The sequence below is a fragment of the Panthera leo genome, chromosome D4, assembly GCF_018350215.1.
Source record: "Panthera leo isolate Ple1 chromosome D4, P.leo_Ple1_pat1.1, whole genome shotgun sequence".
Classification (NCBI taxonomy): Eukaryota; Metazoa; Chordata; class Mammalia; order Carnivora; family Felidae; genus Panthera; species Panthera leo.
Window position 1 is genome coordinate 86,599,636 of NC_056691.1, and position 23,417 is coordinate 86,623,052.

The window sequence follows — 23,417 nt, forward strand, 5'->3', positions numbered from 1 at the left end:
TATATGGATAGAGGTTAAAAGAGAGCCAGACCAAAAAACAAAATAAAACAAAAACAAAAACAAAACAAAAACCCTGTTCACAAGGGATCAAGGTGTCCAAAGCCTAGAGAAAAACCAAATTGGCAGAAAAAAAGGCTACAAAAATCAGTTTTTGGTAATTTTTTCCGGACAGTATTAGAATAGAGCCTTTTTTAGATTTAACTTTTTTAAAGTTTATTTATCGGGGTGCCTGGGGTGGCTCAGTGGGTTAGGTATCTGCCTCTTCATCTCAGCTCAGATCATCATCTCACAGTTTGTAAGATCGAGTCCCACGTCGGGCTCTGTGCTCAAAGTGCGGAGCCTGCTTGGGATTCTCACTCCCTCTCTCTCCCTCAAAATAAACTTTTTTGAGGGAGAGAGCATGGGAGCGTGCACAAGCATGCACACACAAGTGTGTGGTGAGGGGAGGGGCAGAGAGAGGAGAGAGAGAATCCCAAGCAGCTCTGCACTGTCAGCACGAGCCCGATGCGGGGTTGGAACTCACAAACCGTGAGATCATGACCTGAGCAGAGATCAGGAGTTGGAAGAGCCACCCAGGCACCCTAATTTTATTTTTTTAAACTTATCTCTATACCGTGGGGCTGGAACTCACAACCCTGAGATCAAGAGTTGCGTGTTCTGGGACCCTGGGTGGCTCAGTCAGTGAAGCGTCCGCCTTTGGCCTAGGTCATGATCTCACTGGTCCCGAGTTCTAGCCCCGCATCGGGCTCTGTGCTGACAGCTCAGAGCCTGGAGTCTGTTTCAGATTCTGTGTCTCCCTCTCTCTTTCTGCTCCTCCCCCACTCACACTCTGTCTCTCTCTCTCTCAAAAATAAACATTAAAAAAAAAATTAAAAAAAAAAAAAGTTGCCTGTTCTACTGACTGAGCCAGCCAGGCGCCCTTAGAATAGAGAACCTCTGGACCCTATATACACCTCGTCTATTTATACAGTCCCTTACTGATGGAGGATAGTGACATTTCCTATTTGCTACTATTACAATGTAGCTATGACCATCTATGTACCTACAATTTTCTGGAATCAGAGTAAGAAGACAGATTCCTGAAACTGTAACCACTGAGTCTCAGGGCAGGAGTGTTCTTAGTGCTGACACATACTACCAAGTATTCCTAAAAGGTTACACAGTCGTGCATTCCTACCAATAGCACAGATTGCCCATTTTCTCACATCACCAATACTGGATATTCTCTTTTTATTGTTTTGAAAGGCAAGGAGAAGGCATATCATTTTCATCTGTAAATCTTTCATCATTAGAGAGATTGAGCATCATTTCTGGTTTACTGGCCACTTGTATTTCTTTCCATATATACATACATATATATATATATATATATATATATATATAGAAAATATATGTATATAGAACATATATATATTATACACACACACACACACACACACACACACACACACACACACACACACACAATTCATGCCATTGGCCCAATTTTCTTGTCTCTTTTTTATAAGAGCTCTTTATACATTATGGCTATTCATTCTTAAACATATTGCAAGTATTTTTATCAGTCTGTCATTTGTTTATCACCTTTTCCTTCACAAAGAAGTTCTTCCTTTTCAACTGTTTCAAGTCTGTGGATCTTTTTTCTTACAGCTTCGGAGTTTTATGTCACATGTAGAAAAGCTTCCCCCTACCCTTGCTTTCTGCAGTTATCAGTGGCCGCTCAGGAACAACTCTTGTCTTTTCCATCCGGTGCCCCACCAGTGGCCTGGCCCTTCAATGCCCAGCACCATTCTCCAGCCCTGAGGCAGAGCTCGGCCCCCTGGAGTCCCAGGACCAGCTAGGGTTGGGGCGCTGCCGGGGTGCCCAGGCCTGGCCTCAAGCTCTTCTCCAGTTCCACTGCCACCCGGGGAGCTGTGGCCTGGATGGCATTCTGGATGCTGTGTATGTCCCACTGGGTCCTCAGGAGGGCGTCGTCCAGGGTGAAGAAGCCGTCACGGGTACGCCGCACTTGGGAGCAGACAGCGGTGGTCTTCAGCTCCAGGCCGATCTCGTGCACCAACTTTCGCAGTTGCTTCTGTGTCTCGTGCATGCACTGTACCTCTGCCAGGGGTACATAACAACAGATCCCACGGATGGGAGCACAGCCTCTGGTGTCTGCTGATCTGGATCCACTCCCTGTGATACCTCCTGGCTGGGTGATAACCCTAGCAAAGTATCTTAGTTCTCCAGGGCTCTGCCATTCCAAATGTAGCCCAAGGGCCAGCCCTGAAAGCTTGTTAGACCTGCAGAATCTTAGGCCCCACCCAAACCTGCAGAGTCAGAAGTTGCCTTTTAAAGAAGACACGCCCCCCCCCACCCCCACCAGAGCTCTCTCTCTCTCTAAATGAATAAACTTCAAAAAGGGGCAGGGGGGGGGGGGGGCACCTGAGTGGTTCAGTCAATTAAGCTCCGAACTCTTGATTTCTTGATTTCGACTCAGGTCAGGTCATGATCTCACCAATGAGATGAAGCCCCACATCGGGCTCCATGCTGAGCGGATCGTGGAGCCTGCTTGAGATTCTCTCTCCCTGCTCTCTACCCCCTCCCCGGCTCACGCTCTCTCAAAATAAATCAATAAACTTAAAAAAAAAAAAAAGACCCCCAGGTGATTTGTGGGCAGGTTAATGTTCCAGAAATGCTGCTCTAAGACTCCTATGTTCATCTATAAAATGGGTGGTCGTGAGGAGTCTGAGAGATAATCTACATAAGGTGCTTAGCACTGGGAGAGCCCTGATCGGTACTCAAGGAAAGGAGCCCTGGTTAGTAAGACAGAGAGAAGGAGGTGGGCAGGACTGGGGAGGTGAGGGTGCCGTCTGATGGCTTACTGAAACCTGAAACGCTGCAAAGATCCGGGGATGAGCTGCTGAGTATAACTTGCTCGCTTAAAGGCTGGCTCTAAAGGGTGACTTGGCAGCGGATAGGACAACATTCGATCCGTGTGCCGTGTGACTGGTCAGGTCCAGCCCCGTGCGGAGAAGGACGCTGGTCCTGGCGCCTTAGCCAGCAGAGACTGGGGCTGTCACGTGCCAGCCTCTGTAAACCCACGAACCCCATCTCACTGCTCCAACTTCCTGGGGGAGCCTACCTAAGAGGAACTCCGGGGGCGCAAAGTGGAGGCATCGAATGCCCGTTATCAGCATCGGGGACTTGTTCATGGGCCGGATCAAGCCTCTCACGGCCATGTCGTAGGCCTCCTGGGTCTGCAGGTCGAGGTTGGAGTACCTGGGGATGAGAAGGGGACTGGCGTGGAGTGGGGAGCTGGGCAGACTGTTTGCCCCTGGCCCTGCCCCGTCTCACGAAAGAGCTTTCCTGAAGCTCTTCATTCTCTTTCCATCTTCCCTGCCCTTCCAGCCACCTTTTTCTCTGTCCCCTCCAATCTTTAGATACAGGCTCTGCCCTCCTCTGCACACCCCCCCCAGCTTCCAGTCATGCACATGCTGCCTGCTCCCACCCCCTGGCTCTACATCATATCATGTGGGTTCCTGGCTTCCTTCTCCACTAAATCATATATTCCCACTGAGGCCAGCCGGGGTCTCTTGTTCCCCCTTGGTCTCCCCAGGGGCTGGCCTGGCACAAAGAAACACTTCTGCGTGCTGTGGAAGGAAGGGCTGCTTCAAGTCTGCTTTCGGGCTCCAAAGAGATGCATGGAATCTGCCCCAGGGTGGGCGGAGCCCACAGGGAGCCCAGTGGGCATTTCTTGCTCTTCCAGCACCTCCTCAAGGGCCCCTTTCAGGAAAGTGTGGGTTGGGCTCCACTTACATCACCAGGGCCTTCTGATGGGAACCTTGGATCAGGGCCAGGATCCGGTCCAGTTTCTCTCTGGTCACGTGGTCTGGAAAAGCCAGGGGGGATGGTCAGCACACAGGTGCCCGCTGAGGACAGGTGAACTCCCTCCCCCCAAACCAGCCCTGTCCTTGGAAACTGGAGGGTGTCCCAGAGTACCCTCTGTCCCAGAGTTCCCATCTAGAGGATTGAGAGTCCTTTGAGAATCTTGTGAAAGCCCAGAACTCTCTTCTTACAAAGTTATATCTGAACTCAGCATTGTGAGGACATTTTCAAGGGGCTCATACACTCCAAGTTTCTTCTGGGTGCGCCTGGGTGGCTCAGTCAGTTAAGCATCCAACTTCAGCTCAGGTCATGATTTCATGGTTCACAAGTTCGAGCCCGCACTGGGCTCTATGCTCACAGCTCAGAGCCTGGAGCCTGATTTGGATTCTGTGTCTCCCTATCTCTCTGTGCCTTCCTTGCTCGTGCTCTGTCTCTGTCTCTGTCTCTCTCTCTCTCTCAAAAATAAATAAACATTAAAAAAAAGTTTCTTCTGGAAATGAGATTTATCCAATATTCTAAGCCAGGTCCCCTGAACCCCAATCTAGGGTTGCTTGTGCCAGGGACCCTGCGAGGGAGACCGCCATCTGTCTCAATGCAGAAACAGATGGCAAGAAGAGGGAGGGGCTCTGCCTGCTGGACCCACTGAGTGACAAGGGCAGGCAGCTGCCAAGCCTGGGGACGCTCATGAACGGCTAGAAGGCTGATCCTGGGACCCAGCTGGGCAGGTGCCAACTTCTGACTCCAAAGGCCAGAGCTCTGGGCACAGGTGTGGTAACCAAAGGCTTGCCAGCTTGGAAGGGACTAAGCCTCTTATTCCTTCTGTCTGGCTTTATTCACCCTGTTGCCTTACCTGAAATGCACCCACCACTGCTTCCTTCCCCCTCATTGAGGAGGCTCAAATGTAGCCTCCTCCAGGAAGACTTCCTGGAGCCTGTCACTTTTTTCTTTTTGAAGGAGAGACAGAGCATGAGTGGGGGAGGAGCAGAGAGAGAGAGAGAGACATAGAATTTGAAGCAGGCTCCAGGCTCTAAGCTGTCAGCACAAAGCCCGATGCGGGACTCGAACTCACGAACTGTGAGATCATGACCTGAGCCGAAGTAGGACACTTAACCGACTGAGCCACTCAGGCGCCCCTGGAGCCTGTCATTTCTTTCTCCTGGCTCCTGCCACTCTGCACCTGGGTCTCTTTCCCAGCATTAATTTGCTCTGTTTTTAACTTTTTTTTTTTTTTTCATTTTGAGAGAGAGACAGCACAAGTGGGTGGAGGGAGAGGGAGGGGGAGAGGGAGAGGGAGAGGGAGAGGGAGAGGGAGAGGGAGAGACAGAGAGAGAGAGAGAGAGAGAGAATCTCTAGCAGGCAGGCTCTACACTCAGCACAGAGCCTGACACAGGGCTCAATCCCATGATGCTGGGATCATGACCTGAGCTGAAATCAAGAGTGGGGCACTTTAAAAAAAAAAGAAAGAAAGAAAAGAAAAAAAGGGCGCCTGGGTGTGTCAGTCAGTTAAGCATCCAACTTCGGCTTAGGTCGTGATTTCACGGTTTGTGAATTCAAGCCACTAGTCGGGCTCTGTGCTGACAGCTGAGTCTGGAGCCTGCTTCAGATTCTGTGGTGTTTCCCTCCCTTTCTGCCCTTCCCCCACTCGTGCTCTGTCTTTGTCTCTCAAAAATGAATAAATGTTATAAAAAACTTTTAAATCATTAAGAAATTTACAATAAATTGGGAATGCAAGCTGGTGCAGCCACTCTGGAAAACAGTATGGAGGTTCCTTAAAAAACTAAAAACAGAACTACCCTACGACCCAGCAATTGCACTACTAGGCATTTATCCAAGGGATACAGGTGTGCTGTTTCGAAGGGACACATGCACCCCAATGCTTACAGCAGCACTATCAACAGCAGCCAAAGTATGGAAAGAGCCCAACGTCCATCGATGGATGAATGGATAAAGAAGATGTGGTCTATATAGACAATGGAGTATTACTCGGCCATCAAAAAGAATGAAATCTTGCCATTTGCAACTGCGTGGATGGAACTGGAGAGTATTATGCTAAGTGAAGTCAGTCAGAGAAAGACAACATCATATGACTTCACCCATACAAGGACTTTAAGAGACAAAACAGATGAACATAAGGGAAGGGAAGCAAAAAGGATATAAAAACAGGGAGGGGGACAAAGCAGAAGAGACTCATAAATATGGAGAACAAACTGACGGTGATGGGAGGGGTTGTGGGAGGGGGGATGGGCTAAATGGGTAAGGGGCACTACGGAATCTATTCCTGAAATCATTGTTGCACTATATGCTAATCTGGATGTAAATTTAAAAAAAAAGAAGAAATTTACAATAATTTTTTAAGTTTATTTATTTTTTGAGAGAGTGAGAGAGAGAGAGAGAGAGAGCACGTACACATGCACGAACATGCAGGGGTAGAGAGTCCCAAGCAGGCTCTGCACCATCAGTGCAGAACCCGACGCAAGGCTCAATCTCATGAACCACGACACGAGATCATGACCAAAGTTGGACGCTTAACCAACTGACCACCCAGGTGCCCTTCTTCTTTAAGAAATTTAGATTAGGGGGCACCTGGGTGGCTCAGGGCATGATCTCATGGTTCACAAGTCCAAGCCCCACATCAGGCTCTCTGTCAGCACAGAGCCTGCTTCGGATCCTCTGTCCTCTCCCCCCTTTCTGCCCCTCCCCCACTTATGCATACTCTCTCTCTCTCAAAAATAAATACACGTCAAAAACGAAAAACAGAAATTTAGATTAGCATTAACAAACACCTCCCCTCTCCTCCAAATTCTGCCTTCCTCTCTCCCAGAAGTGTCAACTTGCTAGTTATCTTTAGATGTGGTTTGTATGCTGATACACTCACATGTACAGACATAATCGTGTTACTTTGCCACATGTTTCTAATCCTCTCCAGGTGATGTGGTGGTGTGTTTGCTCTCCCTGCTGGACTGTGAGTTCACTGAGATTGGGGACCCCATCTGACTCATCATACATCCTCTCCCCACCCCCAGTACCTAGCACGTGGCTGGTGCTCAAAAAACATCCATTAAATAAGAAATGAATTACATCTATGGAAAATGTCAGAACACAGGGGAGAGTAAGAAGGAAAGAATGAGCCATCCAGCCATCCATCAGCCCCCATCCAAGCAGCCAACCCTCCAACCATCCATCCATCCAACCAATAAGCACCTCCCACGTCCCAGGCTCTGCGCTGTGTAACCACAGGAGTGGAATGACACAGTCCCTGTTCTCACGGGTGACAGTGTAATGGGAAGGCAGATATTAAATAATCATGAATCATTAGTCGATTATTGTTCTGAGAGTCCACCTCGTTCATCTGGGGGTTAGAGGAGCTTCCCTGGGGAGGTGACATTTATGCCAGGTGGGGAAGCAAAGGGGGAACACATGGCATTTGTTTATGGAAGACAGAATCATGTGCCCAAGGCCCTCTAACAGCCAGACTGAACTTAGTGTGTTGGGAGTCACCGAGGGAGGCTGAATGGCCTGCACGGGGAGTGGGGGGGGGGGGGCGTAGGAACCAAGGGACAGCAAATGCAAAGGCAGCCACAGCTGCTCCTCCCTCTGCCCTGGGCTCCTGCAGGCTCTCACCATATGTTGACTTCTCCACCAGCCGCCCATCTTCACAGAAGTCATCTGTGGCTTTGCCCAGGAGGCCACGCACCGTGTAATCCTGCAGGGACAGGGAGGGGAAGAAATGGTCAGTGTCCCTGCTCTCCCTCAGCACTGAGGAAGGAAGTGAGCCGACAGCTCAAACCCCCAACCTGCTAGACAGGCCACAGGTGGGGGGGTTCCTCAGGTCTCCCCTCAGGGAGCGCAAGCACTCAGAGACCCCCAGCCACCTCACTGCCCCTGTCGGGAAGGGCACCAGACTTTTCTATGACAGCAATCACCTGACTGCAAAGGACAATGACAACCCTACTATGACCACCTCATGCCTGCATAACTCTCCTCTCCAGACAAACCTAACAACTTATCATGCTGGGCCCTTCCCAGTGCACCCTGCTGGCTTCTCCCTCCCCCTCCAAATACAATCTGTGCAGCTGCCTCTGTCACAGAGATGATGGCAACAGTGACAATAATTTATTGACTGTGCTAAGTGCCTGTGCTAAGTACATTGCACGCAGTTACTAATTTAAACTTCAGAGTAACCCTATGGAGGAGGTACTATTATCTCTCCCATTATAGACTTGAGGAAGGGGGGCTACACAGATATTAAGCAATCCACCCAAGGACCCAGAGCTGGCAGAGGAGTAGAAGCTGTTTTTTATGTGTTTTTTGTTTTGTTAATGTTTTTATTTATTTTTGAGAGAGAGAGAGAGAGAGAAAGACAGAGTACAAGCTGGGGAGGGACACAGAGAGAGGGAGACACAGAATCTGAAACAGGCTCCAGGCTCTGAGCTATCAGCACAGAGCCCGATGCAGGGCTCGAACTCATGAACCGTGAGATCATGACCTGAGCCGAAGCCAGACGCTTAACTGACTGAGCCACCCAGGTACCCCTGTGTTTTGTTTTTTAATGTTTATTTATTTTTGAGACAGAGAGAGTAGGAGCAGGGGAAGGACACAGAGAGAGGGAGAGAGAGAATCCCAAACAGACTCTGGGCTGTCGGCACAGAGACTGACACGGGGCTCCAACTCACAAACCATGAGATCATGACCTGAGCCGAAATCAAGAGTTGGACGCTTAACCAGACACCTTGAAGCTAGTTTTGAACTGAAGCCATTTGGCTCCAAAAACTGCTCTTAACCACTAAAAATGTAGGCTCTCTGACACGGCACCTCTGTCCCCATTCATGGTGCCAGGCTCCACGGCCCCAGTCCAGACACAAACTCCTTGAGGTCTAGGCGGCGACATCCACTTCTCAGTCTTGAGGACGGAACGGAGTGGTGTCATGATCGGGCTCTGGTGTCAGACAGATCCAGGTTCAAATCCCAGCTCTGTTCCTTACAGGCTGCACGACCCTGGGCAAGTGACATCCCCTCTCAACGCCTCAGTTCTCTCATCTGTAAGGTGGGTTAACACTAGATCCCACTTTTTGGGGAAGTTGTGAGGCATCCACAAGGGAGTCCACAGGGGTCCACGTGCAGCGCTCGGCACAGAGCAGCCCGCACGCAGTAATGCCTACAGCCGTTGCTGTGTTATCCTTATCCCCCAGCACACGGCCATAAAACAATGCCTGCTGATGGCCGGGCCCGTTCCCCCACAGAATCCTCTCGGCTTCAGAGTCCCACCAGTGACTCCCAGGGAAAGGACCAGGGGCTAAATGAGTTGTCCCCAGCACCCCCATACCTTGGTGAGGTGAGCATTGTACATGTCGGTGAGGAGGCTGCGTCCGTGTCCCACGCCAAGCACTGAAAGACAGCAAGGCTGATCTCACACCTGACTCCCCCTTCCCTGGGACCCCCAACCCTTACAGCCACCACCAGAATACTCCCACCTTCAATGCTACTAAAGCCAGCAGAGGGGGGCAAGGACAGCACAAGTAAGCTCTTCTGCATAGATATGAAAATGCAGATTTCAGGGCCCACCCATACATACTGACTCTGACTGCTGGAGGGGAGGGGCCTAGGATCCTTAGTAAGCTCGCCAGGGGATTCTGATGTGCTCAAAAGCAAGAGACCACTGGCCCAGTCACACAGACCTGCACTCAAATGTGGGATGGCTCTAAGCATGTCCTTTAACCTACTTGGGCCTCAAGCTCCCCATCAGCAAACTGGGGATAAAAATGCCATCTGATCCCTGCGGGTGTTGTGAAGGTTGAGGCAATGCACAGGAAGAAATCAGCACCAAGGAAGGGTCCAATAAAGGGCCACTGTGACCACTCCCTGCCTTTTTCTGGCTGTTTCTCCCTCTGGCTGAAGGAGAGAATGACCCTCCATTCACTCCTGGAGAGGGAGCATGAGATCATGTCTGCCTGCCTGTGCCCCAGGAAGTTAGACAAGGGGACTGTGACTATCGTGCATGGAGGATGTGGCCACCGCCTGACCCCGGGGGCACAGATGGCTCATGACTCAGGCCTTTGTGTGTCCAGCTCCAGCGACATTCAGACCCTGGCCAATGGGGCCAGTCACGCGCTTGGCTACCCCCCACAAGTGATGACCATTTTCCCTCCCTGGACGAGGGGCATTCACTAGCCACGTGACCCAGACCAAGTCACCTAAGTTCCTGGAGCCTTCTTTTCTTCATAAAATCATAAAATATCTACCTAATAAGGTTGTAGTCAGGAATATATGTGCACAAAGGGCTTTGTACCACATGTCACATACAGGAATCACTTGATAAAGGTGGGCAATTGTGACATCCCCTCCCCCCCACCCCCCACCGGCCCTTCCAGCAGCTGATCAGACTTGGGGCAGGAATCAGGGGAGGAGGGCAATGGTGAGAAATGGTTGTCAGGCTGGAAGTAAGCCGGGTTCCTGGCAGCTCCCCAGTTCTCCCGCAGGCTCACCACATCACTGCACCCCTAGGCTCACCACATCACTTACCAAGCACCCCAGACGACTGGGCATCCAGCCGGTGTCCCACGCCAACCTTCAAGCTGGTGAATGCTGGTCCACAGACTGGAAAGAAACAAACAAGGTCCCTTTCCTCAATGAATCCAGCTTCCAGGATGACTTTGGCCTGCATGGTGACCTCATTCCTAGAATGTAGCTTCATGGAGCCCAAACCAGGATGGGGGTGGACTCTCGGGCTTCCCTACCATGGATTCTGGGGCCTAGAACCACTTCTTCAGTCCCCTGGGCCCAGAAAAAGGGCTTGTTACTCTGTCTCTCATCGCTCCCCCAGTAAGAGGCTTTGCGTAGACTGGGCATAACACTGGGCCTCGAGTTTCCTACTCAGCTGCTGCAGAAGGAGACTCCTGGCCACCCCAGGGAGAAAATGGACATGGTAAGTTCCTGAAGGCAGGGCGTGGGTTCCTAATTCTACCCCCAGAGAACCTAGGTGCTCAGGAAATACCTAGTGAAAGAATGAACGACTCATCAAAAATACATACATTAAAATATGTGGGTTTTTGTATATCAATTCTATCTCGATAATGCTGTTGAAGAAAAAGAAAAAAAAAAAAAAAAGACCGTACACAGAAAATGAGTCAGAAGCATATACCCTTCTATAGATCAAGAGGTGTCTAAGGGAAGGATACAGGATGGTTAAGTGCCTACTGATTTTAGGCTATGTTACTTAATGTCAACACTGAGCCTCAGTTTCCTCAATTTGAAAAATGAGAACAGGACCCACCTCATAGGATTCTGGTGAAGATTCTATGAGATGGTATTTGGTAAAAGCTTAACACAGTATCTAGTACAGAGAGGATCCTCAGTACATCATACTTGTTACACTTTAGAGTCACTAAATATCACTGTCAAAGGGATTTTAATGGTTTCTGGACAAGCCCCTCAATCTTTCTAATCTCATCTAGTGACAGAGAGCTCATTATAAAACCCGTTCCATTCTTGGGCAGCTCTGTTGACTAAAAAAGTCACTCTTTCCCAAGAGTCCGAAACTCCCTCCTTAGGACTTCTACCTGAGGGTGTCAATTGCCGTCTGGAGTCCCAGAATAATTACAGAATAATTAAAAGGGGTCAGCAAACTACAGTCTACAGGCTATATCCCCAAACTTGTTTTTTTAATGGCCCATGAGTTAAATTTCTTTTTTCTTTTTTAAATGGTTCAAAAAAATCAAAAGAATAATATTTTGTGACATAGGAAAATTATATGAAACTCAAATGTCACTTTTCACAAATAAAGTTGCATTGGAACACAGCCAGGCTCATTGCTTTGCACACTGCCTACAGGTTCTTTTTTTTTTTTTTTTACGTTTTATTTTATTTTTTGAGAGAGAGAGAGAGACAGAGCACAAACAGGGGAGGGGCAGAGAGAGAGGGAGACAGAATCTAAAGCAGGCTCAAGGCTCTGAACTGTTAGCACAGAGCCTGATGCAGGACTTGAACCCATGAACAGGAGATCATGACCTGAGCCGAAGTCTGACTGATGCTCAACGGACTGAGCCACCTGGGCGTCCCATCTATAGGTTCTTTTGCACTACAATGGCAGAGTTGGGCCCGCAAAGCCTAAAATATTTACTCTCTGGCTCTTTTCAGGAAAACTGGCCAATCCCTGGTCAAATACGTCATCCCTGCTGTGGCCCTTCAAGGATCCGGGACAGGAATCTAAGCACTGACTGGGACACGGACTCTGGGCAGAGATTACCTGGGGAGTGACAGCCAGGCCCTGGCCTGAAGGTGCCTTACCCAGCGGATGGTTGGTGAGAGAAGGCACACTGGTGGCTGTGAGGGTAAGCGCCTTCTCTTCACTGCCTTCCATGGGGCCCAGCAGGAACCGAACACGCTGTTCAGGGGCAGGAGGCTTCCCAGCATTGACACCTGAGTACACAAAGGTAAAGGATATCCGGTCAGTTCTGTCTGAACACGTGGGGAAGGTGGAACAGGGAAGAATGGAGCTGTAGAAGAGAAAGCCCACGATGTAGCAAATAGCAGCAGTTAAGACACAGACTTGGGAAGGTGGGTGGGGAACGGATGAAATAGGTACTGGGAAATAAAGAGTACACTTATCATGATGAGCACTGAGTAATGCATAAAATTGTTAAATCACTATATTGTCAAATCACTATATTGTACACCTGAAACCAATTTAATACTGTATGTTAACTATACTGGAATTAAAATAAAAACAACTTAAAAATATAAACATAAGGAGAAAAGGCAAAAAAAAAAAAAAAAGAGAAAGAAACAGACTGGTTCAAATTCTGATTCTACTACTTATGACAACGGACAACACTGAGTCTGTTTACCCATCTGAACGCGGGGGGAAAGCGAGGAGTAAGGGAGTGTACAGAACCAGCGATCTGGAAAGCGATCTGCCCGGGGAACTGGGTCACATGACTTTATTTTGCCTGAAGGATGAGAAGCGGAGATGGATTCCCGGGAGAACCGGAGCGGGGTTGTGGGTCCGGTTCGAGGCACTCACCCTTCAGAAGCTGCAGCTCCACGGTGTCCCGCAGGTGCTTCCATTTCAGCCCCGGGGGCTTGTAGACCGCGAAGAGCCCATGCAGCCGCGCCAGCGCCAGGCGGCGGGACCCCATTCCCCTAGGCCCACGGCGCGGGTTAGTGGACTAGCGGGACCCCAACGGAAGTGCCGTACTGTCCCGTTCCCAAATATGTCCTGACCCTGGGCGCCGCCATGTTTCGCAGCCGGAAGAGGTTCTTTCTTATTGGCCTCGGGGAAAACGCGCAGTGGGGAGGGAAGTAGGGCCCGGCGCTGAAGTCCATGCCAGCGGGGCTCACGTGGGAAAGCTTTCTGGGAGTGAGGCGACATGGGGAGAGTTTTGCTTTGGTGGACGTAGGTAGCGGACAGGCCGTCTGGGTTTTCTTCGGATACTTAGCGATAGGACCCTTTGCTGGCCGTACTACGATTTTTCCCCTCCAAACGCCCTTCAGAGCGCTCCGCGCCCGGAAAGGCGTGCGGCTTCCACCCGGCCCTGCTCGCGGGTGCCCGCTGCCATGGCGACCCTGCTGCGAGCTGCCCTGCGCCCTCTCCGCCCGCCCCCCGGGCACCGGGGGCCGGCTGTAGGTAAGTGGCAGAGGCGAGAGGGAGGCCTGGGGCGCCCGGCTCCTCTGACCGCGGCGCTTTTTTCTTTTTTTTTTTTTTTTTTTTTAATGCCTGTAGACGTGCTGCTCCGAGGCGCGCGCCATGGCGCCGGCCAGCTCTACCCTGAGCACATCCCCACCTCCCCGCTGCAGAAGGTTCTGCTGGCCGCGGGCTCGGCTGGAATGGCCCTCTACAACCCGTACCGCCACGGTAAGGCTGCCCGCGCACGCCCTTGCCTGGGAAGCCTGGGCAGGTGCTGACCTCTCTCTACCCGTCTCCTAGGGGGTAACTGGAGAATAAACTAGGCCGGGGTACCCAAACCTGGCTGCACCCCATCATCACCCGCAAGGCTCACAAAAATGCAGATGCCCGGGTCCCACCCTGACCTCAGTCTGGACCGGCCAAGCCTGGGGAAGGGAAGGGAAGGGAAGGGAGGGGAGAGAAGGGCCTGCGTTTTTAAATAAACTACTTCCCGGAAGATTCAGTTATCCAGCCACAATGAGAACCTCTCCACTAAATAGATGATTTGTTTGTTATAATAACATGCGTCAAATTGTAACAGCCCACTAAAAATTAAACTTTATGAGGTCAGAGACCATGACTGCCCTATTCCACTGTATCAGCAGCATTTTTTAAGTCATCTGTATGCCTAACATGGGACTCGAACTCACGACCCAGAGATCAAGAATCATACCTCAACGGGCTGAGCCACCCAGGCACCCCTCAGCAGTATTTTAGATTGTGCCTTGACATAACAAATGCCCAGTGTTTGCTGGATTTAAACATATTGGGGTTCTACAGTACATTTATCCTCCCTCTCAGGATTCTAAGTATTCTGGAAAGTACTATTACTCCTACTAATAAAAATGATAATGCTGGGGCACCTGGGTGGCTCAGTCGGTTGAGTGTCTGACTTCGGCTCAGGTGGTGATCTCACGGTCCGTGAGTTTGAGCCCCACATCGGGCTCTGTACTGATGGCTCAGAGCCTGGAGCCTGCTTCAGATTCTGTGTCTCCCTCTCTCTGCCCCTCCCCCCTCATGCTCTGTCTGTCTCTCTCTCTCTCTCTCTGTCAAAACTAAACATGAAAAAAAATTTTTTTTTTAAATGATGATGCTAACTGCTCACCGAGCTTTTATTCTGGTCGTTCACTGCAGTAAGTGTTCTATGTACACGGTGTTCTTGATTTTTCACATTAACCCTATGAGAAAGGTATTTTCCACATTTCATAAATTAGGACCCTGAGGCTTGGAAGCAGTTTGCACAAGTTAACCTAAATAGTGAGATTGCAGCTGAACCCAAACCTAGCACTCTGATGCCAAAGCTTGCACCTATCAATGGAGGCATGGTATTCTGTTGTAATAATGGGTGTAAAAGTGATTTGTAAACTCTTTAGAGCACTGTGCTAACCAGAGCCTTCTCAACCCATTAGATTAGTAACAATGGTAATAATTATAGGTACATGTATTTTGCACTTACTGTGTGCAAGGAGATTTGCTAAATATTTAACAAATCCTTGTACCTAAGAGATAGATTGTATTTCAGTTTATCCTGTAGGAGACAGGCTCAGATCAGGTCTGGTAACTTACCTAAGATCATGTCCTACATTTGTCCCCATTTCTTTTCTTTTAGACATGGTCGCGGTTCTAGGGGAGACCACAGGACTTCATGCCCTGAAGGTCCTCAGGGACCAAATGAAGAGGGATCCAGAGGGTGCCCAGATCCTACGGTAGGTCCCAACTCTGCTTGGGGGATTGAGGAAATTCTCTGGGGATCCTGATCTCTCTGAGGTCACATTGTGTTCCTCTGGGGAGCTCTTCTTGATGCACTGGCCATGGATGTCTGCCCAGGCTGGGCACTGCCCAACTCCATGGGCGCCATTCACATAACACTGTGATGACCCGTGGGTAGTGCAGTGTAGTGGCCTCAGCCCAGTTCCAGCCACAGAGCCCTCTGCCTTCCCTAAGCTCTCCTAACAGGCTAGCTATAACCCCCCAGCCCTGCAGTGCCCTTTGTGAGTACCCTGATTACATCTGAGACATGCCCCCGAGATTGTGCCCCTATAAGCAGAGACTGTGGCCTTAGCTTGTCATAATCTCCTCGGCACCTGCCGTCGTCCTGCAGTAGGATTTGTGGCCCCATTATTGCTCTCTGCCCTTTCACTTCTCACACCCTTGCTCTAACTGGATCTCTCACCTGCCTTTGCTGATGCGCTTCTAATACCTAAGTCCTGCCTTCTGCCTTGCAGCGAGCGTCCGCGGATCTTACTGTCCACCCTTGACCTGGACAAGCTCCGTAGTCTGCCTGAGGGCTCACTTGGCCAAGAGTATCTCCGTTTCCTAGATGTGAATGTGAGTTTCCAGCTTCTGTGCATTTGACAGTCACCAGGAAGGGCAGAGAAGGGCATGGGAGTGACATCCTGAGGAAGAAGGAGTCCTGAGTGGCCACCACAGGCAGGTGTGCTTTTTGTCCCTTGTGCCAAGGCTTTGTCATTTTCTATGGGACAGGCAAATGGGCCAGGAACTCCAAGGGATAATACTGGCCAGTATTTAGTAGTGTCTTACTAAAACAAAACAAAACCAAACTCTCTTATTGAATGTCAGGTGCCAGGCTCATACCTGGTCTTGCTGAACCCTCCCAGCAGCCTTGTCAGGTATGTCCTATTATTATCCCCTTTAATAGATGAAGAAACTGAGACTCAGAGCACTTAAGCAACTTGATGATTTCATACAGCCAGTATAAATGGAGGCAGTATTCATACTTAGATCACACCTTTTTTTTTTTTTTTTTTTAACATTTTAAGTAATCTCTACACCCATTGTGGGGCTCAAACTCACAACCCTGAGATCAAAAGTCACATGCTCTACCAACTGAACCATCCAGGCATTCCCAGATCATGCTCTCAACTGCTGTACTATGTCCCCCCAGTTCTAGAGATAGGGTATGACAAGTTGTGACACTCTCTGCCCCAGGCAAGGAGGAAAGGAGCTAGTGGGGAGAGTCCCAGCTACTGAGGAACTCACTCATTTGTTCAGAATCTGCCCTGTGCCATCCATGGTTACGGGTGCTGGAGATATAATGGTGAACTAAACAAAGTCCTGCTCTTGAGATACTAATATTCTGGTTTGGAGAAGAAAACAGTAAAGCAATAAGAGAAAAAAATTTGTGTAAAAATTCAGGTCAAATAGTTATTGACTACTTAGAATGTCCAATACTGTTCTCAGTAGTTGAGACACAGAGAGCGAAACTGGCAAAGAGCCTGCTGTTGTGGAGCTTCCATTCTCGCAGATGGTGAGAACAACAGTCAGCATGATGGAGGACGACGAGGCGGGGTCGGAGGCCCATGTCTGATGGGGAGGTCACAGGAGGCCCCTCTGAGGAGACTCGGAAGAGGAGGAGGAGCAGAGGGCCTGGCAAGTGCAAGGCCCTGTGTATTTCAGAACAGGAAAACTGACCAAGGCGGCCACATAGGAGTCAGGGGGGCAGCCAGTGGGTGACAGGTCAGACCCTGCCAGCCATGGGAAGAAGTCTGTATTTTATAGCGGGAGCAATGGGAAGACATGGAGGGTTTCAACTAGGGTAGTAACATGACCTGATTTGTTATTTTTTTTTTTAATGTTTATCTTGAGAGCACGAGAGAGAGTGGGGGAGGGGTGGAGAGAGAGGGAGAGAGAGAATCCCAATGTGGGGCTCGATCCCACAAACCGTGAGATCACAACCTGAGCCAAAACCAAGAGACTAATGCTCAACCAACTGAGCCACCTAGGTGCCCCATGGCCTGATTTATAAAAGGGCCTTAGGATATAGCTGGGCCACCTTCCCTGTCTCAACCCCTCCCTCCCAAAATACACACATCCCATCAAAGCACCTCTGTCAAAGGGCCCTCCAGGTTGCTCTAGAACTAGGCTTCTGAACCTTGGCACTACGGACTTTTGGGCCCACTTAATGCTTTGTAGGGGCTGCCCTGTGCATTCGAGGATGTTTAACAGCCTCCCTGGCCTCTACGCGTAGATGGCAGTAGCACCCCATTAAGTTATGACAACCACCAATGTCTCCAGACGTTGCAAATATCCCCTGGTGGGCAGTTGAGAACCTACTACTCTAGAAGATCGTTGTCCCTGAGAAAATAATCTGCTCCCTATACTCTCCTGACACTTGCCCCTGCCCCATTTTCTACCATCTGCTCAGATTTCACCAGGAAGCAAGTTCTTTCATCAGTGGGAAACCCACCAGGGTAGCCTTCCCCAAGTGCCACCCAGGGAGGGACTGCCTTTCATCTTGTTGCTGTGGAGGGGATGGGACTGCCAGGGCCTCCCTGGGCACCTTGCCCAGTCTCAGCCCTAGTTGTGATAACAGCCCTAGAGATTGTGACACTTGTAGAGCACTGACACCAGCAGCCCACGGAATGAGAAGGAATACCTTTGTCCCAGCAGAGATTTATATCAAAGTTCAAGGTGAGGCCACCCTCCCTGAGGCTGACATTGGTAGAGGGTTTGGTCATCTTGTGGTGTCAAGATTTGAGCATGGGCTCTGGAGTTAAGAGTAGCCTAAGTTAGGATCATACCTCTCTTCCCAGCTTTATGGCCCTGAGCAAATCATTTGACCTCTCTGAACCTCATATCACTTATCTAAGGTAAGGGAACCTAATGTCTAGCTGCCAGGGCACTCAACATGGTTTATAAATAATGGATGTTAAGGCTACTGGCTTTGGAATCCAACAGACTTTGTTCCAGCCACTTGATTAGCTGTGTAATCTTCAGGAAGTTACTTAACTTCTCTGAGCCCTTTTCTTATCTGTCTCTGAGGCTCATAATATCTACCACCAGATGATCATGAGGGTGCAGTGTGATGATATATGTAAAGGACTTCATACAGTGCTGACACATAGTAGATACTTGATAAATATAGTTGTTGTCACCGTGATCGCCTTCAGCTTCACACGGCATGTAGAAGAAATTAGGAGGGGGACCTGGGTGGCTCAGTTGGTTAAGTATCCAACTTCAGCTCAGGTCATGATCTTGCAGCTTGTGAGTTCAGGCCCCACACTGGGCTCACTGCTGTCAGCGCAGAGCCCGCTTCGGATCCTGTCCCTCTCTCTGCCCCTCCTCCTCTTGCACTCTAAAAAATAAGTAAAACGTTAAAAAAAAGAAGAAGAAGTGGGGCACCTGGGTGGTTCAGTCAGTTAAGCGGCTGACTTCGGCTCAGGCCGTGATCTCATGGTTCGTGAGTTCAAGCCCCGTGTCAGGGCTGTGCTGACAGCTCAGAGCCTGGAGCCTGCTTTGGATTCTGTGTCTCCCTCTCTCTCTGCCCTACCCCTGCTTCAGCTCTGTCTCTCAAAAATGAATAAACATTAAAAAAAAAAATTTTTTTTTTTTTTAAAAGAAGAAGAGATTAGGACCCGGGACCCAATGAGGTCACAGATGCGGACCAAGGCCACTCAGCCAGCAACCCCAAAAGCAACGAAGACATCAAATCCTTTGGCCCCTGGACAGGCTGACACCATGCTTTGAGGACAGGAACACCACACTGTTCCCGTTCTGCATGGGTGCTGCTGAGGACTGAGGAGGTGGGTGGGTAAGAAGAGGACAGTTGTCATCCCTTCCTGGGGTCAGAAAATTGCCGGGAGCTGGCCTTTTACTCACGTATTCATTCGTGAGACGTTTATTCACCCAGGCCCTGGCGATACAACAGTGAGCAAATCAGCTGGTAGCCCCTCTGCAGCCGAAAGGCTGCTGCCTCACCGTTCACAGACAGAGACCGCAAGCCAATAGGAGGCTTAATTTATTTTTATTTTTTTATGTTTATTTATTTTTGAGACAGAGAGAGACAGAGCATGAATGGGGGAGGGGCAGAGAGAGAGGGAGACACAGAATCGGAAGCAGGCTCCAGGCTCTGAGCCATCAGCCCAGAGCCCGACGCGGGGCTCAAACCCACGGACGCGAGATCGTGACCTGAGCTGAAGTCGGACGCCCAACTGACTGAGCCACCCAGGCGCCCCCAGTAGGAGGCTTTAAAACTTGCTGTTAGCCACTTCAGTAAAAGCAGAAAGAAACAAGTGGAATTAACTTTAATAGCATATTACTGTATGTTTAACCTAATGGACCCAAAGTATTATCATTTCAGCATGTAATCGGTATTTCTAAATTACTGAGATTTTACATTGCTCTCTTCATGCCAAGTCTTCAAAACTCAGTGTGTATTTTATACACACTACGGCACATTTCAAGGCTTGGTGGCCACATGTGGTAAGTGGCTGCTGTACTGGAAAGTCCAGGTCTAGAAGAAGGGCAGACTCACTACGTCACAATACAAGATACAGGATGCTGCAAGAGACCATAACATGGACCTGATCGGTCAAAGGTCATAGACAGCCTCCCTGCAGCAGGAACACGTAAGGCAAGTCATAAAGGACAGATAGAAATTGTCAAGGTGAAACTGAGGGTTTCGGGGGAGAGTACCCTAGGCTGGGAGCAGCTTATGTGAAGGATCAGGGCCAGGACACCTGGCTGGTTCAGTCAGCAGAGTGTGCAACTCTTGATCTCAGGGTTGTAAATTCAAGCCCCGTGTTGGGTACAGAGATTACTTGAAAAAATAAAACCTTTTTTTTAAAAAAAGGATCAGGGGTCTTGGAAGCTTCTTCTTTTCCTATTTTATTCTAATTGTGGTTTAAACCTAACATAAGGTGAACTAACATGAGAGTTGCTATCTCAGGGGAGCCTGGCTGGCTCAGTCAGAACATGTGATTCTTGATCTCAGGGTCAGGAGTTCGGGCCCCATGTTGGGGGTAGAGTTTACTTAAAAAAAACAAAACAAAAAAAAAAAACAGGCGCCTGGGTGGCTCAGTTAGTTGAGCTTCCAAGTTCAGCTCAGGTCATGATATCACGGTCTGTGAGTTTGAGCCCCGTGTCGGTCTCTGTGCTGACAGCTCAGAGCCTGGAGCCTGCTTCGGATTCTGTGTCTCCCTCTCTCTCTGACCCTCCCCCGTTCATGCTCTGTTTCTCTGTGTCTCAAAAATAAAACATTAAAAAAAAAAAAAAAAAGTTGTCATCTTAACCATTTCTAAGTGGAGAGTTAGTAGTGTTAAATATATTCGCGTTGTTGTGAAGCCAACCTCCAGGACTTTTACCTGGAACTCTATCCGCTTAAACAACTACCACTTCCTCCTACCCCATGGAGCTTCTTTGCCATAAATTCCAACAGGCTGAGACATTCTGTGTGAGTTGGGGTAGGCCATGGGGGTGTCAGTGGCACTATATCCCCTGCCTGCAAGACTCCCCTGTTGGCAGGTATGGACAGAAACTGTCCTCAGAGGGAGCGCCTGGGTGGCTCAGTCGGTTAAGCATCTAACTTCGGCTCAGGTCATGATCTCACAGTTCATGAGTTCGAGCCCCTATGCTGACAGCTCAGAGCCTGGAGCCTCTTTTAGATTCTCTGTCTCCCTCTCTCTCCCTGTCCCTTCCTGGCTCGCACTCTCAAAAGTAAATAAACGTTTAAAAAAAAAAATTTTTTTTTTTTTTTTTTTTTTTTGAAGAAAAGAAACAGTCCTCAGAGATTTTTGGTGGGTATGAATTTGGTGGGAGTGGTTCACAGTCAAAGAGAGGTTGGCCAGTTAGGCCTTGGGGACAGTTGGGAAGAGATACAGGGGAGGCTCATTGTTGTCAGAGGGTCTCCCCAGACACCCGAGCACCCACCAGATTCGTGGACGATGAGGAACTAGCATATGTGATCCAACGGTACCGGGAGGTACACGACATGCTCCACACCCTGCTGGGGATGCCCACCAACATGCTGGGTGAGTGCTCCCCCCCAGTTGCCTTGAGAGTGGCGATGGGTGGGGTGGGGTGGAGTGAGGTGGGAGGTTCCAGCCAGCCTGGCCACCTGGGTCTGTCACCCACCAGTTAGCCAGCTCAGTGCCTCGTTTTCCTGCTTTCTGAACATCTTGGGTGTGTGTCTGAACCACTGCCTGTACGATTCCTAAGCTGACCCGGGCTCCCTGCTCTGAAACCCTCTGCAACTCCCTGAGGCCTGGAGGAACCACCCTGGACTTCTCACCCCGGCTTTTAGAGTCCTCTGCACACTGACCCCAAGCTTCCTTTCCAGCCCTTATCTTCTTCTGCTCTTCCCCAGGCCCTTTCCTGCACCCAAGCCAAGTGCTCCAAAGCCCAGTGGGAACCAGGACTGGGCACAGCTAACCTGGTAGAGATTAAAGAGGAGCCAGGGCTTTGCTCCGCCACGAGCACCATGGCCTCTCCTCCTGGGCCCTTCTCACCTCCCACCCCATCCCTCGCCCTGCCCCCCAGGGGAGATCGTGGTGAAGTGGTTTGAGGCTGTCCAGACCGGCCTGCCCATGTGCATCCTGGGTGCTCTCTTTGGACCGATCCGACTCCATACCCAGTAAGTTCTCAAGTGGCAAGGGGTTGGGGGAGAACTCAGAGGAGCCACGGCTCCAGGAAATGGGACAAGCATATCACTTTCCTGGACAGCCCCAGGGTTCTCTAGGAAGCCAGGGTAGAAGGAATGGGGCAAAAAGGTGAAACCGGTCTGGGATAGGGTCTCCAAGGCAACGAATGAAGTTTGGATGTTTCACAGGACTCTCTAGGGGCTTTGGGGCCAGGCCTCAGTGTTGGGTCAGAGCAATGGACTTGCGAGGGTGGGGCTGGTGGGAAGGAGTGGCAAATCCAGGGTTAGTTTCCGGAGTTAAGTAGCCCCTGATTTAAATCTGGGCTTCAGCATACTCAAAATATGTAGCCTTGGGCACAAGATTTTGCCTCACTGAGTTCCTGTTTCCTCATCTGCTAATGAAAATAATAACTACCTTCTTTTCAAGGTGTTTGTGAGGATTAACTGAGAAAATGTGCATCAGCTTCTGGGCACATAGTGTGCCTGGCCCTGGGGATCTTATGTCTTCTTTTTCCTCTGCTGCCCCACAGGGGCCTGCAGGTGCTGGTTTCGGAGTTGATCCCGTGGGCAGTTCAGAATGGGCGCAGAGCCCCATGTGTCTTCAACCTGTACTACGAGCGGCGCTGGGAGCAGCCCCTGAGGGCTCTACGGGAGGAGCTGGGCATCACAGACCCCCCGATGCTTGTCAGGGCCCTGGCCTAGGCCCTGAGGTACTGCCCACCCTCAACCCCTGGGGGCAGAAGACTCTTTTGCCATACCTTTGTTCCTTTTCTTTGAACACTGACCCTTGGACATCATTTGTCATAATTTGTTACAACCACTGCTGAGTGGCTTGAGGGCCACCCAGGAGGGAGCCAGGAGTTGCCCAAAGAGAACCATGTGTGAGTGGGAATCAGTCATCCAGGCTGGTGGGGGCGGGATGTCTCAGTTCCACTGCCCCTGTTCTGGACTGCTCTTTGCCATCCAGGGTTTTTTGAGGGCCAGGCTGGATTTCCTCCAGCAGTGAGGGCTATACCCAGGTACAAAGGCCTGAAAAGGAGCAGGTGAGTCTGCTGTCTGAATAAAGCCTGCCATCAGGCCAACTATCTACCTCTTCCTCTAGCAGCCTTGGGCCTTTGAGCACCAAGGGCAGACATTCCCTCCAGCCTGAACTTCAGCTACTTGTCCTGTTTCCTTTGGTCTAAAGTCAGACAGACTGGGACTCAAATTCCCAATTCCTCCATCATTTTCCGGCAGAGGAACTTGGCCCCCCTGTCAGCCCATTTCATCATCAGTAAAAGGGGAATGAAAACAGCACCCACTTCCTAGGGTCACTGTGGGGATTTCGTGAGGTGACACTCAGAAGAGGGCTTCAGAGAAAGGGCCCCGGGGACAGAAGGCAATTATCCTCATTGTGATCACAGGTGAGGAGGCAGCTCTGAGGCTGCTGATTCATTTTGGAATGGCACCCAGACATTTTCCCTGGGTCAGGGCCAAGGAGTTGGGGACAGGCAGGTTGAAAGAATCACCGGA

The 23,417-nt window shown here is 50.0% G+C and overlaps 2 protein-coding genes across 2 annotated transcripts; one reads left to right on the forward strand and one right to left on the reverse strand.

Annotated features, from left to right (window-relative positions):
- Positions 1-1,450: 1,450 nt before the first annotated feature.
- TRUB2 (TruB pseudouridine synthase family member 2) lies at positions 1,451-13,093 on the reverse strand. Its single transcript, XM_042913118.1, is given in 9 exon segments — positions 1,451-1,857; positions 1,859-2,100; positions 3,125-3,261; positions 3,799-3,871; positions 7,489-7,570; positions 9,191-9,252; positions 10,387-10,461; positions 12,151-12,282; positions 12,887-13,093. Coding segments are annotated over 9 exon segments (1,002 nt in total). The 5' UTR covers positions 13,002-13,093; the 3' UTR covers positions 1,451-1,773.
- COQ4 (coenzyme Q4) lies at positions 13,039-22,702 on the forward strand. The gene is made up of 8 exons (XM_042913119.1): positions 13,039-13,119; positions 13,357-13,489; positions 13,586-13,717; positions 15,138-15,234; positions 15,754-15,856; positions 21,168-21,297; positions 21,806-21,899; positions 22,436-22,702. Exons 2-8 carry the CDS (start codon positions 13,420-13,422, stop codon positions 22,605-22,607), a joined length of 798 nt encoding a protein of 265 aa, XP_042769053.1. The 5' UTR covers positions 13,039-13,119; positions 13,357-13,419; the 3' UTR covers positions 22,608-22,702.
- Positions 22,703-23,417: the final 715 nt, after the last annotated feature.

Bases quoted from the DNA above. Each gene is read 5' to 3' on its own strand.
- COQ4 (XM_042913119.1), top strand. From the start codon at position 13,420: ATGGCGACCCTGCTGCGAGCTGCCCTGCGCCCTCTCCGCCCGCCCCCC. The intron at 13,490-13,585 runs GTAAGTGGCAGA...TAATGCCTGTAG, and splicing joins GCACCGGGGGCCGGCTGTAG to ACGTGCTGCTCCGAGGCGCG. The intron at 15,235-15,753 runs GTAGGTCCCAAC...TCTGCCTTGCAG, and splicing joins GAGGGTGCCCAGATCCTACG to CGAGCGTCCGCGGATCTTAC.